This window comes from Apostichopus japonicus, chromosome 3 (assembly GCF_037975245.1).
Source record: "Apostichopus japonicus isolate 1M-3 chromosome 3, ASM3797524v1, whole genome shotgun sequence".
NCBI lineage: Eukaryota > Metazoa > Echinodermata > Holothuroidea > Aspidochirotida > Stichopodidae > Apostichopus > Apostichopus japonicus.
The window spans coordinates 9,030,062-9,048,680 of record NC_092563.1 but is presented as its reverse complement, the minus strand read 5'-3'; the positions used below and the strand labels follow the sequence as shown (position 1 = coordinate 9,048,680).

Below are 18,619 nucleotides of genomic sequence, written 5' to 3'. Positions count from 1 at the left end.
TTGCTCTTATAACACACTGTAGAATTTTATACACTTAATTCGCACCACAGTGAACTTGAGAAACGGCAGCTCTGAAATTGTTGGGTACATACGTTTTTCTTGAGAAAAAAAAAACATTACGCAAATGCTGATAACATTGCCTCCTGCGTGGGTCTTTATTTATTTTGTTTTATCATGATACTTGTCACCTCTATATATAGTACTTAGTAGGTGTCAGCATGAATGACTGCTGTTCAACTTGGACAAGGTGCACTGTTAACATTTCTACCAATATTATGATATCGACGATGCTTTTCCGCAAATTTATTTTCATCACTGGCAGAGGAAAACTAATAAACTAAAGAAATAAGAACAAGTGAGAACTTTCTGAAGTAACAAACTTATGGAAGTTCTTTCTTGTTACAATGATTAACTATCATAGTTCATGGGCGCAGATCAGTCTTGGATAATGATGGGACGCGTGTCTGTTCTCTGATACCATAAAAGCGGAGCGCGACCATGGGTTCGCGCGTACCGTACACGAATTTTTTGGGGGCAAATATACCTCCCAGATCGCCGTAATAACACTTCCCAGACCCAATGATGCTCCCAAACCTCCTTAAGTTTTAGATCTCATGGCTTAGAAATTTAGTTTGGGGAAATACATGGTCGTGTGCAGAAATAAAATCAGGGGACGATAATCCAAGGAGACTTTTGTATATAATGGGTCTGGGGTCCTCTCCCAGAAAAACAATTATAGACTGCCGCAAATGCGATTTCCGTCCTATACTTAACAACTGTGGATAAATATAATAAAATGAGAACTGTTGCATGTCATTTGCACAATGCTGGATCAAACTGCGCCAAAGTTCAATACAGGGGAATTTGAAATGCATCGTTTAGTCAAGACAAATTGGTGGGGACACGGTATATCATGTCCCCACCACTGAACAAGTTGGTGGGGACGCGTCCCGCTGCCCCCACCAGGATCTGCGCCCGTGTCATAGTTCACACAAATAACAGTTCACTTGAGGGAAAGACAATGTTATCAGAACACGTAGCGTACTGGCCTTCTTTAATTTAGAGATGGCGCACTCTTACCCATCAAATCCTATCCGGATATAAACCTCGCGATAACAAAGACTTCGGTCCTTCAGTGGAAGGCAACTCACATTCTTATTATCTCGTACAGTTAAAAGGTAGTCAGTATATATAGGCCCCAAATTATAGTTCTCTAAAATTGCTATAAGTTTTCAAAGAGTACTTTCCTGGAGGTCTTTACTCTCCAAATTGTTCTCAGACAGTTTTAAAGAACACAACAAATGACTGAATGTACCTGTGAGGAAAATTCCTCGATGGTTGTAATGAAAACAGTTTAAGAATTTTGACCAAAGGTGACCATATTTTGAATATCTAGCATATTTGGGGCCAATGCAGCATACCTTTAAAGATTATTTAAGGGCACTTTTTTAGTGGCGTTGGAAGGTACCGTATCACACAGTGAGGGTGTAAACATTGTCAGTAGCGTTGACAAAAGTACGGTCCAAAAAACCTGGCTACTGTATCTCAAACAGAAACACATAAGTGCATTGCAGATTCAATGACGCCACCATGAGCTGCATCTCTTAGAAATCTTAATATAGGTTTCCTTCTTAACCCTTCTTCAATGTTTAAATATGTTGACTGTTGAAGGTTTTATTCACAAAATTTGTAGTGGAATTTATGGGACTTTTCTTTATTTCGGCATATATATATAATGAATGGGAAGGTGAGAAATTGGAATTTCGAATATTCAAATTAGACAGCCATTTTACAATTATTGTTATTTTTTAAATTTATGTATAACAGGTATGATGTTTTGATTCATCTTTCAAAATGGTACGGATTTCTTAAACATTAATTGCTAAAACTATCAAAGAGTAATAATGAAGCGTTCGATTCATATCGGTGCCATGGGCAATCGTTTTCCAGGTGTTTTATTCAGACAATTGTAATAGAATTTAGCATAAGTGCCCGCGGGCACGTTTTTTTTTCCCCACAACCTTTGCATGAACAGGAAGGTAAGAAGAGGGTGATCTAATATTTGCAGGTTTTTGGACATAGTTTGCAATCAATCATAGAAATATGAAGCTTTTCATCCCTTCCCCCCTCTGGGATATGACCAGCGTAAAAGATAGGCTAGGCATAACATCATACACTGCCGGTGTAGCAGTACAAACTGTCGCAAATATCCCATATTCAGTCAATACTGTCCTAGTCCCACAGGACAGTTTATACTGGATTTACCAGTACATTTGGTCTCCCCAGACCTATTGTACAAGGCCAGATGGTACAGACTGTCTCCCGGACAGTATATGCTATGGTTTAATGAAGGAGGGACATTATTTGGCGGTCATATATTTTGTTGTAAATTGTGTCCCCCTGATCACCATGTCCGCCGTAGCAGGTACGTTAGAGTATAATGTAGCAACACTAAACTGTGGTCAAACAGTGGTGCGGGGGACATGATGTTTTTCCATTGCAAACTGGTGCACACGCCCATTGCAAGGTATGTATTGTTAGCTGTTGGAGATTCCTTCTATAAATAAACCGAGCTTCCTCGAACATTGATGTCTTCCTGTTCTGGCGATCTCACGTGATCATTGTCTGTCTCGGACCATAGTTCACCGGGTTATAGTTCGTTATATCATTAATGGTTCCTACTTCAAGTCCATTGTCGTTCACCCATGCCCGAGATCGTGTGCTACAAGGAGCAGTTTTTGCATGAATTCTGTAGCCCTTTCTGCAAAAAAAAAGAAGCATTCAAATATTACTTACATTTTCTGATAATAGTTTCACTTTCAAACACCCTCACTAAGTAAGTTTACTGGGTTAGTCGGTACACATAGCTACTAAAGTTGAAAACGTGATTTTAGGCAGTATTTTTTATCTCCATTGGTAGTAATCCAATGAAAAAACGGAGAAAATTTGGAGTACTTTGTTACGTTTCTATGACTATTCTAGTTTCCAAGACATTTCGGCTTTGAATATAATTATGCAAAACTCTCTGGAATGTGTCTTTAAAAGTTAAATTGATAACGACGTTGATGCTCAGTGTTGGCTTGTTAATTTAATGTTAATCAATTGTTACATTATAGGTTTAATAATTCAACCTCAACATCTTGATTCAAGATCAACAACAGAAAATCCTTCACAGATATCCACCACTGGCATATTGTGCTTAAATGCATTAAATATGCATTAAATTGCATCTGAGGAGTTACGCAACTGTTAGCATCATAGACTAAATAGTCCAGACACTGTAATTGATGAGCCTCCGATAACGATGGGGTAATTTCTCAAATAAGTGAGAGAGAAGTTAAAAAGGAAAACTTATAGCAATGTTTATTTCCACAACATGAAAATTCAAACTTTATGCCTAAATTCAACCTTAATATCAGTGTGATACTGTTAAAGTCGATCTAAGTTGTATGGATAAATCTTGTTTTCTGCATCATGGGCTATTATTTATTTTGCTGATTTCTACGATCATGATTGATTCTTTAAAGGCATTGAAGACTCGCCCAAACCGCGTGCGGCCATCTGAAAAAGTTAACTTTCTGTTGCTTGCAAGTGACGTTTTGTTCGTGTCGCTACAAAATGCAGACAGTAATGAAACGTGATACCTTGTTATCTATAGCTGGACCTGAGATGTCCATCACTGTATCGTTTATACACTGTGCTGTGGGTATTGACCGCAGCTGTATGTACTGACTGTACACTAGTGTCTAATAACCGACGGTAGCAAGCTGTGTGTGTATTTTCTGGGATCGATGGTGGTGTCTAACACTTCTGCTACACCTCATGCGAACTAGGTCAGATTACCGGCATTAGACGTTTCTTTTGCGCGAGTCTTTACACCCTTTAAGAACCATGCATTCGCCATGTTAGTCGTAGTCGTTCTTACCTACAGCCTTGAAGAGCGTCATCGGTCTTCTCAATTTAACTAAAACAAGAAAAAGAGGGAATGCTGGCAAGATGCCAAGGAGACAAACTCCGACTGCCAATGGATGCTGGATAAAAGTGACAATCGTCTGGACAAGACAAAATGTGATGAAAATGAATGGGAAAGCAGCTGGTACCTGCACGAGGGAGAAACGTAAGAAACTTTACACTAGAGTCTAGTGACTATAGACTAAAGGTGGGTTTAGGTTAGCTCACATGATTGTTCACCTTGTTCACGTTTGCACTCGACGAAATAATCAAGAATAAAAATGACATCAATGACAATATGATTGCCTGCGTTTTATCTTATAAAAGTTTTTATTGAGAAGGCGATTTAGAAAAAAAAAACGATTTATTAATGCCTATATCTAAGTTTTCCCTAAGAATATTATTTATACTTATTCTACAGCTTTTCCAACTTACACAAAAGTAGTGGGAACTCAGTTCACATCGTAATTTTAACGGGAATACCAAAACGTATATAACATATTTAATGTTTGCTGTCAAGTTTCATTACCGATTATCAAATGCTGAAGCATATGTTACCCTTATTCCACACTCAGTTACGAAATAAATCCACACAGACAGAAAACTCGAACATTTCCCAAAACATTTTCGGAATTACAACTCGTTTCAAATTACATAAACAGTTTCAATTAGTTTCAAATCACATAAACACTATTTCAAGTAGTTTCAAATCACATAAACACTGTTTCAAGTATAGTTTCAAATCACGTAAACACTGTTTCAAGTAGTTTGAAATCACACAAACACTGTTTCAAGTAGTTTCAAATCACGTAAACACTGTTTCAAGTAGTTTCAATTCACATAAACACTGTTTCAAGTAGTTTCAAATCACGTAAACACTGTTTCAAGTAGTTTGAAATCACGTAAACACTGTTTCAAGTAGTTTCAAATCACACAAACACTGTTTCACGTAGTTTCAAATCACGTAAACACTGTTTCAAGTAGATTCAAATCACACAAACACTGTTTCAAGTTGTTCCAAATCACACAAACACTGTTTCAAGTAGTTTCAAATCACATAAACACTGTTTCAAGTTGTTTCAAATCACGTAAACACTGTTTCAAGTAGTTTTCCATGGAAACAACCAGACATTAACTATGCGATTGCAATCATTCTCGAATACCAAAATTGTTTCTTCTTAAGAGAATAACGGATGCGGTTTGAAAGCACGAACCTTGAAAGGACGATAAACTCTCGGGAATCTCCAACGATGGACTATCACAGCTACGGCAACGAGCATAGGCGGAAACCAACGGAATGCACCCAGAACCGTTATCAGCTGGTGCAAATTTTCAATGAGGAGCATTGGCATAGATATCGTCATCTGAAGACAGATTGATCGATGTTGGGTGTTAGTATCCTTTGTACTATGATATAATTATAATCAGGAGTGTTAGCTCAGTGGCTAACGCCGGTGCCTTTCGATCATAAGGTCCCGAGTTCGAGTCACTGTAAGATTAATGTGTGTCGTCCAGTCACAGAGTTGTTGACAATTGACAATTCATAATCATTGACGTTAAATATGAATCTAAGAGACTTAGTTCGGTCAACTTTGACTTGGTTCGGTCGGCTTTGATAAGCCAATGATGGCTTCTTCGCGAGTTCCTGCTTGCAGGAGGATCTTAAATACATACCTACATACATGATTCTATGCCAAGCTCAACCCTTACCTCAGTTTGATTCTGATTCCATTACGTTTTTATTTCGTACTATACTATTTATTCCGTAGTATACTTAACCTTCTCTCACACCGAAGCCACTCAGGGGACTATTACATCTGAACTTTTGGTAACCTCAACGACCTTTGACCTCTACGTGAAACACTGATAGGTGTCTTCTTACTCAATAAGGTGGACACACAAACCAATAATAAATTTCATCCAAACTTTTGGAGTTAATGTGTTAACAACATTTTCGAGAATTGTCCTTTGGTGACCTCAAATGAGATTTGGGCCTCAACAGAAACCTGAATCTTAAAGCAGCATTTTGCGTTTGGTCGCGGTTTTCTACTCTTTTGACATGTCCATCAAGTTTTTTACATATATCAATCACAAAACAGCAAACTAAGATATCAGCCAAGTTTTTCCCTGCCAACATCGTTAATTGGCGAGTAATTAAGGATATTTGCAGATAATGAGAAAAGTATCCACGACAAAATTCCACATTTAAAATTAATCGCAGCTCCCCCAAAACCACTAGTTTGAATTCAACCAATCAGAGATCCATGTTTAGTTATGAGCCGTTGCCAAAAATAGAATCAAGACTTTGCGTTGGTACAACCAAGGAGTTTTTATGGAACTCCCTGGTACAACTGCCATATAGACTGTACACAAATCAAGCTTGGTGTTGTATTACGTATTGGTCAATGACGTTCGTAGTGTTTAAATATTCATATTATGGGTGAGGTTTATTGGGATCCCAACGGAAAATATCTTGGAGAAAAACAAAGTTGAAAGTTGCAAATGTTTTGACTTTTATGCCACCATTTGAAGTAAGATTTAAATATATAAGCATAGAAAAGGACGCAAATGCTGCTTTAAGATTAAACCACATACCAATTATGAAGTTCATCCAATTTTTGCCTTGCAGGGTTATTGGGAGTTCAGTGCAAGGCTTTACAAGTTGTTAAAGGCTAGGTAGATTAGAGTGCATATCTATAGGAGACAGGTAAGAGAGGAATGAATTTAAAAGGAAGAGAATGAATTTAAAAGAGCGGCCAACTACCACCTTTTCTCCTCTAAATATTGATAACTTATATCATTTTCAAATCGTTCATATCGAGTATTTGGAGAACAGCTACATTATTTATGAATGTGCTACTTACAAGGGTCAATGCAGCAGGAACGAACGTCAGTTTATGAATGTGTAACATTGCCCAAAACTCGGGAGACATTGATTCGCGGGCTGCAGCATACAATGTCCTATAAAGCAAATCGAGAATGTCAATGAAATATTAATGAAAAACCAATAAATTCATCTCTGCTTCTGATAGCTTACAGATCAACGGCGAGAAGAGAAAATGAAGAAAACCGCTTACTCATTATGAAGAGGCAGACGGCGAATTCCTGTGCAGAATGTCAAAATGAACAGCAATCCCCACCATACCCCCATCCCCCCACCCTCCCCCACCCAATCCACTACCTTTTGTCATTACTGTTCTGTTGGCAAATTCGGCAGAACATTTTGTATGTTTAACTATAGACAGTCAATAATGTGAAGCAATCTTATCCCTAGGGATCTTACTCAGTCATGTACTACCAGGCCAGTCCTTGCGCAGAATACAGGTATTCCCGCCCCCCCCCCAACCCCCGGCCCCACAGTACACACATTCACAAACACACACCCCGTGTACCTCACATGTTATACTGCAAGCCAAAGAAAGGAATAACTCTCTCATGATTGGTATACCTTGTACCGGCGAGGATCCCTGTATTCATCGAGCAAAGGGCTTGGACGGACACTAACAGTAAAGCTACGGGTGTTAACCGTCCCATGGCCCGATGAGCGAAAAGCTGGTGATTAATGAAAACATTATGGAACATTAACACTCTATGTTATTAAAAATAGAAAGACAGGTAAGCCTATCACATATCTCAGAACAAATGGTAGGACAAAACGAAATCATGGCAGTATAGATGTAGGCGGCGTTACTTAGGGAGATATCTTCACTCGCTTATCAATTTACATTCATTGAGATGCACAGTCACTTGATATCAATCTTATCAGGGCAGAAAGAGGATTTATATTGTTTATTCGAATCAAGTACTTTCTCAACTTGGTATTCTCTCTAATTTTGCTTGATAGTTTCAATCTTACCTCCAGCCGAATGTTTCACCTGTGGAATTCCCTGATGTCACACTAATGGTGTCTACGATGTCTATAGCGTGCAGAATGGTGTTAACGGTGTCAATGGTGTGGGTCTGCAGGTGTATGTATTAGGTAGGATGTGACATGTGCCTATGGTGCGGAGAAGTATGTACCTATGGTGTATACGATGTCAATGGTGCAGTATGAAGTGAAGAAGGACTATGGAGTCTATGGTGTCAATGGTGCTCATGCCTTAGAGAGTACCCATGGTGTATGCGATGTCAATGGTGTGTATGAAGTGTAGATTGACTATGGAGTCTATTGTGTTAATGGTGCTTATGGCTTAAAGAGTAACTATGGTGTCTACGGTGCCAAAGATGATGTGTAAGTATCTTAGCTGCCAGTGGTATGTGTCTATGTTGTCATGCACTGTGCCAATGTGTATGGTGGTGTAGGGACCGGTGTCCATGGTGTCTATGGTGTGACAGCTGTATAAGTTGTCTGTGGTGTCTAGGGTCTAATGGAAGTTAGCACCGAAACACGTCTGATTAATGTCATACTTTACCATGTAGTAACGTTTAAAGTGTTGCTGTTCAGTCCAAGTAGATGTAGTTATACCATGCAGCAAATGAGGTCTTCTCTAATTGACTATATCAAAAGTAATACCAGCTTTCGCTCACACCGGCGACGATGGTGCTTCTTGAACCTACACCCAGGACACTTTAACACCACTCACCACTACCATTCAATGGTGACTGCTGTAAAGTCCCATTGCCTTAGATACAAACCGCCGTCACTAATAATGCCACTCAGTGGTGCTACTAAACACCCAATCTCTAAAACATACACCGTCACTCTTGCTGGTGCTCAGTGGTGCTACAATATCCGTATCAGTCTGTTATATGTCGCCCTTACACCTATACCAGGTGTACAATGGTGCTATTAACTCTATATTTGAGATACACACATATTGGTCTCACTCTTAGAGGGCGCAGTGGTACTAATATATGTCACGTAACTGGGCGCTATGCTGCCACCACTATTGTCTATTGCAGAGCCTAAGGACTCCACCATAGATCCGACATGTCTAACCTCGCCCAACACCCCCCCCCCCCCCCCGCGCCCCGTCCGCCATAGTGTTTGTACAGACCTACATGTTGATAATAAAGCTCAGTGACTCCTTGCTTTCACAAGAATATGTATAATAACAAGACCTATACTCTAATTTGGAATCTTTATTTATTTTTGTCCTTCCCTTTATTTCCTTTTGAGCTTTGACTTTTGCTTGCAAGTATTTGAGGGTCGACCTTGTGAGAACCCAACTTCCTTAACATGGTGTCGTAACCGGGCTAAACTAAATTCCATCGTTTTGTCAAACATCAAATTGGTTCTCATCCAACTTAGTCAGAATGTATACTTCCTCTCTGTCAAGTAAGAGTGACCAGGTGACTAATTGTAAAAGAACAGATAATGTTTTCAACTGTTGATCAGAACTAATTACTGGAATTGTCTACTGCAACGTTTTTCAATTTCAACATTTTCCAAAATCCGTATTTATATCACCCTATACGGACACACACACACACGTACACGCCAGAGCGCTATAACTTAATTAACTGCAAAGATAACTAACTTATGGCAAGTATACCGTAATTAGTTAGCTGGAAAGGAGGGTGTAGCTCTTCATGTGGTTAGCTATCTGGGCAATGTTCTAAACTTGTAATGCAACCAGCTCGCGGAGTTAACAGTCATCTAACTTTATAACCGGTTAGTGTTAGACACCTCCCTGTTCGTACTGCAAAGTTTATTTATCAGTACAAGTAACATTACCCTGAAGGATTGATAGAGCCCAAGTAAAAAATATCGCCGTGACCATTCCATTACTTAGCGACTCCAATTATTACAAATTACAATATATTATCAAATCTAAGTGCAGTGTAGGCCTATATATGGGAAACAGAATTACAATCGTATTTTAATATCATAAAGCACTTGATGGCATACGCAAATATTGTTATAATTGCACATCTTCTACTCACCAGGACGTTTAACATTTATTTAAATAATTCACTACCCATCCTGACCCCACACTAGGGCAGCACTCAGAGCTATAGACGTCATTCTACACTGACATATGATTTAAAGGGTGTGAAGAAACGTCCAATGCCGGTAATCTGACCTAGTTTCGAATGAGTTGTAACAGAAGTGTATAGACACCACCATCGATCCCAGAAAATACGCACACAGCTTGCTACCTTCGGTAAGTAGACACCAGTGTACAGTCAGTACATACAGCTGTGGTCAATACCCACAGCACAGTGTACAAACGATACAGCGATTCGGGACATTATAAGGTCCAGCTAAAGATAACAAGGTATCACGTTTCATTACTGTCTGCATTTTGTAGCGACAAGCAGAAAACTTCACTTGCAAGCAACGGAAAGTTAACTTTTTCAGAGCACGGAACGCGGTTTAATTGGGGCGAGACTTCAATGCCTTTAATATTGAGTTGGATGTTTGTTCGCTGATCACATTGTTTTTTTACTATACTAACCACTATCACAGGAGTATCAGATTGTAGCTCCTGTTCACTCAGTACAGCAGCAAAAGACAGATGGAGCAAGATGGCGACGATCGGTGAAATAATCGTGGAAACTGACATGCTTATAGGAATATTTCTGAAAGAGAAATCACATAACATGTATGGATCTTAATGATGAGTGATATCAAAGGGTATATGTAATCATGTGACTTCCCAAAACAGTATTTTCATTAGCATTAATAGAAGATTATTATTCCGGGCATTGGCAGTTAATGTCCACATACAACATGGGCTGTTACTCGTTTCCTGGAGAGGCGCTATAGAAATCGACATTGTTTATTATTATTTCTAAGGATCTCATCACCTAGTCAGTTCCTTTCTGTACTCGGGAACGAATATTGATTAACAAGAAGTAACGTCAATGAACAAACAGTTAAGTTTCGTGTTTGTCTATGAAGAACACAGGGCCGATGATTATCAGACGATAAACTCTCTGCAGAATTCCTTCCTCATTCCTCTCTGGCAGTGGCGCACTTGTTTCTATGTTTATCCAATCATTTTAAGCGTGACCTCTCAGTCAATAATCCCTCACTCAAAGAAACGAGTGCAACATTTCCAATTATTGGTATTACATACTGCCAAAATAAATACAGAGCACTCACAGGGGTCACTATATACATTATATGACACAGTCATAGTATTGCAGTATGTCAATGTTTAGCTGATATAAGCAGGGAGTTGTTATGGAAACAACTCCCTGATGTAAGTCCCAACGAATGTTGTACATACGTATAATGCAAATGTTACCAAAAAACGAGGACGCTATTTACGTATAGGTAAAGCAATATGTATGTACACATGATATAACGGCCAGTCTTATGTAGCATGAACGTGCATGATACATTCCTACATGTAGGCACCAATCAATGCAACAGGTCTGTGTACACATACAGTAGGCCTATTCGTGTCATAATATGAACCCTAAAGCATATTTTGTGTACGTATCCATGTTATATAGGCCATAACTAATGTAATATAGAGCAGGGTTGACTAACTGTGGTGCATGAACTCCAGGGGGTGCGTGAGTCCGTCCCAGGGGGTTCGTGAGACGTTTCTGAAAGTCAAAACTAGAGTACTTTTTGTTGAACTAAAATCTGATATATCATATAATTTAGTCCTACTGTACAAAAGTCGTACCTATCGACAAACTCTTTTCGCGTTCCATACGCATATGTTGCTATATAGTAGTAGGCCTACCGTACCGTGCATGTGATAAATAACTAAATTATGAAACGACGCAGGCCGCATGACTTTGGTGAAGTTGGTGTACGCATGACTGACAGTACGTCGTGAAGATAAAGAGCTGATCTGATCTTGAAGTTTTCAAATAAATATTTGTTCATCTCTTGTTTTTTCATTACAATATTACACTATAAACTTGATCTTTTATGAAGCACTATTATGCATATTTCAGTATAATAATGATTCAGATCGTGTCTCAAAAAGTTGGGGGTTGGTGGACAACTCTGACATCCAGAGGGGGTTCATGGGGGGATAAAGTTATGGAAACCCTGATATAGACGGTCGCCTCTCCCAACACACATGTCACAGGACCTAGTATAGCCCAAATAGGCCTACGTACACGGTATGTGGTACACCCAAGAGGTACACCCTCTGTGGTACACCCCCCCCACTCCCTCCCAAACGACATGTCTTCATGGTCACATGACTGCATGCTATAACCTACATTCTACAGAGTATACGATAAAGGATGCGCGGGGCTCAAACCTTGTCACATTATTGACTTCTCCAGCAACAAATGTCAGTCTTTGCCTGCAAGGGGAGAAATATTTAATATATGATAGTGTAAATTTAAAGGGTTTCCTTCAGGCAAAGTGAAATCCAGTTACTTGATGTACATTGAAGCCATTGACGCAGATCATGCAGTGAACTCCACATATACTTCGAATGACTGAATGAACGGCAATTTATCAGGTTTTCTCTACTCGTATGAAGACATAATTAGTAACTCAAAGAATTTGAAAAGCGTTGGCGAAGGAATTGACTGTGGGGGTGGGGGAGGGGAGGGGTCAGGGAACTGCGTCCCTCGGTTCCTTTCACAGTGAGCCTTGAAAGGATACAGTACTATAGTATTACAGATCATAACACTTTTAGTAAACTAAACTTGCAACGAGGAAGAACTTGGAACAGAGTTTTGTGTCTTTTAGCAAAGTTTCAGTTATATGGTATATTTATCAACTGAAGTTGGAAGTCTTTTAAACATTCAACGTACTGATACGTGTTCTCTCTGTTACAAACAACTCAGACACAGTTGAAACAGTGTTGGCTAAATCCTATTTTAAGTAAGACCAAACATAAACATACCAACCAAGGAAAACGGGACTGGCCGCTGCGAAGGCTTGAAAGATATCCACGATTTGAACTGATTCAACTCGTTGAAATTCAGACGACAAGTCCACGGCATCGCCTATAGGGTAAAATATAAGACATGCGTTTGGTAAAAGAGCTCTAAACTTAATTTGATATCAGTATTCTGTCTTAATCGTTTGCTACCAATTGCCGATCTAGGGGTATTAAGTAGTTGTACGCAGCCTATTGCATTACTATGAAAAAGTTACCTATTCCCGAAAATGGATATTTAATTCTACAATTTAACGAGATGCTGAAAACTCTACTTTAACGAGGTATACATCCTTTAATCGTATACCTATTAAATACCATTTTCTCTAATTGATATTAGCTAGGCCAAATTGTGATCACAACAATTCCTTACAGGCTGTATAATTGTGAATATTACGGAACTTGTAAACTCAATTTGGTGCATCTACTTACCAAGTATAACTTGGTGCAAGTATAAAGTTCATCCAAGCTTCACTGACTCTTGGAATTACCGAGTTTACAAGGTTTTCATATATTTACCTTGTGTCTACCTCAAACGACCTTTGACCCCCGCAGAAAAGAATGGGGATCTTTCATTCAACTATATGGGTACACATATCAAATAATGGAGTGCATCAATGCTTTACCATTTGAGTATTTGTAGTTACAAGGCTTGCATATTTTGACCTCAGTCGAAAATAAATGACCTCTGCAGAAAACATATTAGGTTATTGTACTCAAATAGCTGCATCCATATTTCGAATATGGAGATCATCAAAATCGCACTGAATAAAAAATTGTTCAGATCATTAGATATACCAAAAGTACCAAAACCAGTAGTAAGTGCATGGAGTTGCATATCTCATTCCAAAATTTGGGTATGTCATAAATCTGACGGCACATCGGTCGTCCAAAACTCACCAAGTTTGAAGAAATTATTCCGTTTTTAAACATTCATTCTTACTGTCATCCTAGTTTCACTTCTTATAAGGGTATAAAACTTTTAAGCTGCTTTGCCTCGAGAACCCTATTGTTTTCGGAGAGCATGACAGGTATTGTCATTTATAATCAACAGAGACAACTGTGATTGCTCGAATGATCTGAAAGGTGTATATAAAATCAACGAGGAGCTCACAGGTCAGGAAGGGTAAAACCTGACGTTTGGAAAAGGAATCTTCAAGAAATTATGGTCTAAGCAACTTAATGTATGTACTTGTCACTTGATTGTTGATTATATGTTCCTTACCAGACAAAGGCAGGGTCGAAGCTACCCCACCCCCCCCCCCAAAAAAAAATCGGACTCGATAGCTCGGGGATTAGTAATTAGATCAAGCTGTGAAGTCCACAGTAACAAGTGTTAATATGTAATTGGATGATGTCATGAATACCTTTTACAAAGTCTGATCAAGGAGCTGCTGTTAGAATAGCAGTTCTCTGGTCTGATAATTTACTGAAGTTACACTGCACTATGAAGAATAAACCTATATACTGACCTACTATGATAAAGCGAACGGCAGCTGATATAATGATACCGAGACAGCAGAATTTCAATATAGTGAGAATGATTTGTAAGCGAGCCACCCAACGAGTACTGATGCAGTGAAGAGCATAAATAGCACCTGTAGAGAGAGAGAACATGGAGATTAAACACATTCATCGTGTATAAAGAGCCCGAAGATATGACAGCAACACCTCACCATCATCAATGAAGGGAAATAAATTGGGGAATAGTCAACACAGTCCAGGATCTTTCTTCTTTAAAGGGTGTGAAGACTCGCGCTCAAAGAAACGTCTCATGCCGGTAATCTGACCTAGTTTCGAATGAGGTATAACACAAGTGTTAGACACCACCATCGATCCCAGAAAATACACACACAGCTTGCCACCGTCGGTAATTAGACACTATAGTGTACAGTCAATACATACAGCTACGGTCAATATCCACGACACAGTGTACATAGCAGTGATGGAAATCTCAAGTCTAGATAAGAGATAACAAGGTATCACGTTTCATTACTGTCTGCATTTTGTAGCGACAAGAAGAAAACTTCACTTGCAAGCAACGGAAAGTTAACTTTTCCAGAGCGCGGCACGCGATTTGGGGCGAGTCTTCAATGCTCAACTCTCTAATGGACGGGCATGGAATTTCAAAAACAGCCCAACGGGCAACATATGGTTTCTTGCTTAGTGGAATATTCAAGTGATGTCATCACCCAATATCGTAGTTGATATATGAATGAATATATATCAAATTCACACACATGGGCAGGTTCCAAATGCTGTCACTCCATAAAAAAAAAAAAATTCTTCCTCCTAATTTGACTTTTAATATAAAAACAAAATTCCAAAAAATGCAGAATCTAAATATACGAAAGTCAAGACAATAGTTGAAATTTTTAACAACACAATTTGGCAAGCGTAGTATCTACAATACTCTTCTTGGGATTACATCGACACCCTACCTCTCAGTGGGAGATAAGCAGAAATAAGATAAGCTACAGTAGCTGGTTTAGTAATTTCTTGCCACCATAAGATATGAAAACATGTCACATGTCATATGCAAGCATTTTTAAAACACAGTGTAAAACGATACAAACATGGGATCGGACATTTTGTTAAGGATGCTAAGAACTAAACATATAACATCTGATTTCTGCCGTTTCTTGTGGCCAGAAAAAAATCACAACCTAATTGTAATTTTGAAGAGGGAGATTTCATCATGACGATGACGACGATGATGATGATGATAATGATTAAAGATGATGTTTAAAAAAAAAATACTTACTTAATTGTAAAGCAGCCACCAGTTTGAGCAAATGACGAGGTAAGTCCAGGCCATATTCACGAAGTACAATATGCATGGCGTACTCGCTAAACAGCATAGCTAAGGTAACAGATGCCATAGTTGTTCCAGCAAGTAAAGTGATCCATATTTGCATGAATGCTGGCATGGGATTCAAAGTCCTGTATATCAAAATGAATTCACCGCCAGTCTCGCCCGTAGCTGCTGTAATCTCCGCGTAACACTGGGCTCCAACAAAATTCATCGCCCCAGAACAAAACCATACAAGGAGGGCCGGACCTAGGCCACCACATTTCGAGTGGACCCCGTTCACGGTGAACAGAATAGACGCCGATAGCACAGACCCAAGAACTACTGCAAAACAATGAGGTAGCCCAAACACCTTTGGTGGTTCGAGTCTCGGCAAACCTGGTAACTGCTTTGAATTGCTGGTAGGTAAGATGATTTCGTTATTGTTATTTGGCTGACGTGCAGCATGGGTGGTAGCCCTGTCACTCGGAGAGGTGGTTTCATCGTCAGTTTCATTGAAGTTAAAGTAGAAGGAAGGCTGCACCGAGCAAGGCTCAACCAATGAAGCTGTAGATGTACTCACGTCTCGAGTTTTATCCTTTGGGTATAGATTCCACATCCCTATCATTTTCACGTTTGAGACTCCTTTCCTTAACGCCATGTTAAGTCATGTTTGATGCGGTTCCGCTAAATATAGAAAAGTATCCAAGCGAGAAGGAACCATGTACTTTCGTCCGATCAGTAATCCGTCACATGTTATCATAGGTATAGGTTTGTATGTATCTACGAGTAGTATTAACAGAAATATTTTAAGATCAAAACATTTGTAACCACCTCAGGGTAAATAAATATGTAACGTGTTTGTCTCTGGGTCTCTTTAAATGACTCATTGAAGAGGTGATCGATGGAGCGGGAAAATGGCTTACGAGACTGGTATCAAGGATCGATGCAACCTTTCATTAAAAAAATCATATTTTAATGATCAGGTTGTAATATAGATATGTAACTGTTTTTTGTTGTTAGTATGTGTCTGATATTTGTTTTTTTAGACATTTCCTTAAGTAGTTATAATTGCAGGACTACAGTATACCCACTCCCACTTCTCCCCGTCACCAAAGCCTCCGTGTTATCTAACTGCAGAAGTGCGGAACACATCCCGCCCCCCCCCTGCCCCTCAATAGACCCAGCAGAACTGTCAAATCATAAACAATATATCTACTTGCTCACCACAGATAATTGGATTCAATAATGTAATAAGATGTCATATTGCCCCCTAACCCGAAGACTAAGTTTTCGATACCTGATCATTGACTAGGTTAAGACACCATCCCGTCCCTATATGGCACAAGCAACAGTGTCCCGTATCGCTAAGTACAGCTCTATCCTCCATGGATAACAAGAATAGCCCTATTCTATCAATCAATAATGGCGAACAATCGTTATTATAGCAAGTCGGGGTCCCCCCCCCCCCCCCCATTTCCATTATAGATTCTACCATGGAGTTCTAACTCCATGATTCTACCAAGACTCCACCTAAAGACATCCAATGGATTAATTTAATTCCAGAAAATGATTCCCATTTGTAACTTACCTTGGTTAAATCAGGGAGTTGTTATGGAACTCCCTTGTTAAATACGCATATAATGTAAGTTCAATTTTCCTCCGTCACGAATGCAAGAGACACAATCCTCATTGATAAACTGGGCTGAGTGTATGCAGCATTTGTTTCAACCTTTGCGAATGAAAACTCAAGTCTTTTTGTTTCTCAGAACACCAAACCTTTCGTTATATAAATATATATATATTTATATATAGGCTGCCTGCTATAGCCACATGACATGCAAGTCATAACTGGTCACAAACAAGTATAGGCATATTTGTGTCATTTCAACCACCTGTTGGAAGTCATTGAGCTGTCATCGAGATATGTAGGCGGCGAAGACGATGACATGTGTTTCCAATTTCGATCTTGTCGAACTTGTTTTACGATTTCTACCTATTCTTCAAATGGTATCTCCTGAAGTTTAGATATTGTACGTTTATGTTCGTCTTTTCAAAACATAAAACGTTAATTTGAAGTAAACAATTGTTTTTCGTTGCATAAATTACGCTTCCGATATTGTATAAAAGTTTCTCTTGAAGTAGATGGACCTACAGTATAGGTATGAAGGGGGTACGTAATATCCAAAGCGGTCTAAATTTCCAATTGTCCCAGCGGGGAAGACCATACAGTAAGGACATCACACAGTATGGTTCTCCCTGGAGATGTTAGGGGTATTTCTAACCTTTACTTTGTGAAAACATGCTCTCGAACTTTCACCCAGATAGAAGAAAAGAAATTTCAAAGAAAAATAAGTTTGAGCTTTCTATCATTACCTCAAGTACGTTTCAGCTTAGTATGTGGCCAGCGCACGCTATATATATAGTAGGTTTGATAGAAACACGATTTTGAATTGGCGGTTACACGTTAACGGTGCATGTGACGCGCCTTCACAAGACCCATCAATCCCTTCCTCTCAAAGACCCACCACATATTATTTTATCGGCATAATATACCACATGCAAACCCATTTAAAAAAAATTGTAATAATAATAATAAAATAAATAATAATAAAAAAATCCTGATAATCAGAGCATTAACGTACCTTCAACTGATGGAACTAGGTTTTATTACTTGAAAAAAAAACTTCTTAAACAACAATACACACCCACATACGCACATTCATACCTTTCCAGTATCGTATTGCCGTCCTATAGTGAACACTCCTCTTCGCGATCTCACACTAACTAGCCTTGTCTTGTTAAGATGACAATGCTATAGCAGAAAAGGTTTCTGTGAATAAAGGTTACAAACCATCGTAAAGTAGAATTAATTGCTTTAATACGATGATCGTATATAGTGCGAAGAGATCATCTGGTGACGTGAACCGCTGAGCTTTTAAACAATCTTATTTTACCTTCATCTTTTGGTCCTGACCTACAAAACTGTGACTTTTCTAGGAAATCAGGTCTGCGAATGTTGCATATATATAGGCCTATATATATATATATATATATATATATATAT

At 39.0% G+C, this 18,619-nt stretch overlaps 1 protein-coding gene across 2 annotated transcripts; it reads right to left on the bottom strand.

The window, feature by feature from the left end:
- Nucleotides 1-128: 128 nt before the first annotated feature.
- Nucleotides 129-18,077, bottom strand: LOC139962228 (cystine/glutamate transporter-like). Of its 2 annotated transcripts, none has more exons than XM_071962255.1 (11): nucleotides 17,144-18,077; nucleotides 15,526-16,239; nucleotides 14,234-14,359; nucleotides 12,726-12,828; nucleotides 12,129-12,173; nucleotides 10,353-10,476; nucleotides 7,400-7,503; nucleotides 6,816-6,912; nucleotides 5,166-5,315; nucleotides 3,926-4,100; nucleotides 129-2,761 (listed from the first exon to the last, which is right to left on the bottom strand). In XM_071962255.1, the coding sequence occupies exons 2-11, from the start codon at nucleotides 16,211-16,213 to the stop codon at nucleotides 2,700-2,702; spliced, it is 1,674 nt and encodes a 557-aa protein (XP_071818356.1). In that variant the 5' UTR covers nucleotides 16,214-16,239; nucleotides 17,144-18,077; the 3' UTR covers nucleotides 129-2,699. The 2 variants fall into 2 exon arrangements, with proteins under 2 accessions (XP_071818356.1, XP_071818348.1); XM_071962247.1 differs by having other exon boundaries at nucleotides 15,526-16,335; nucleotides 17,144-18,076.
- Between the last annotated feature and the right edge of the window lie 542 nt (nucleotides 18,078-18,619).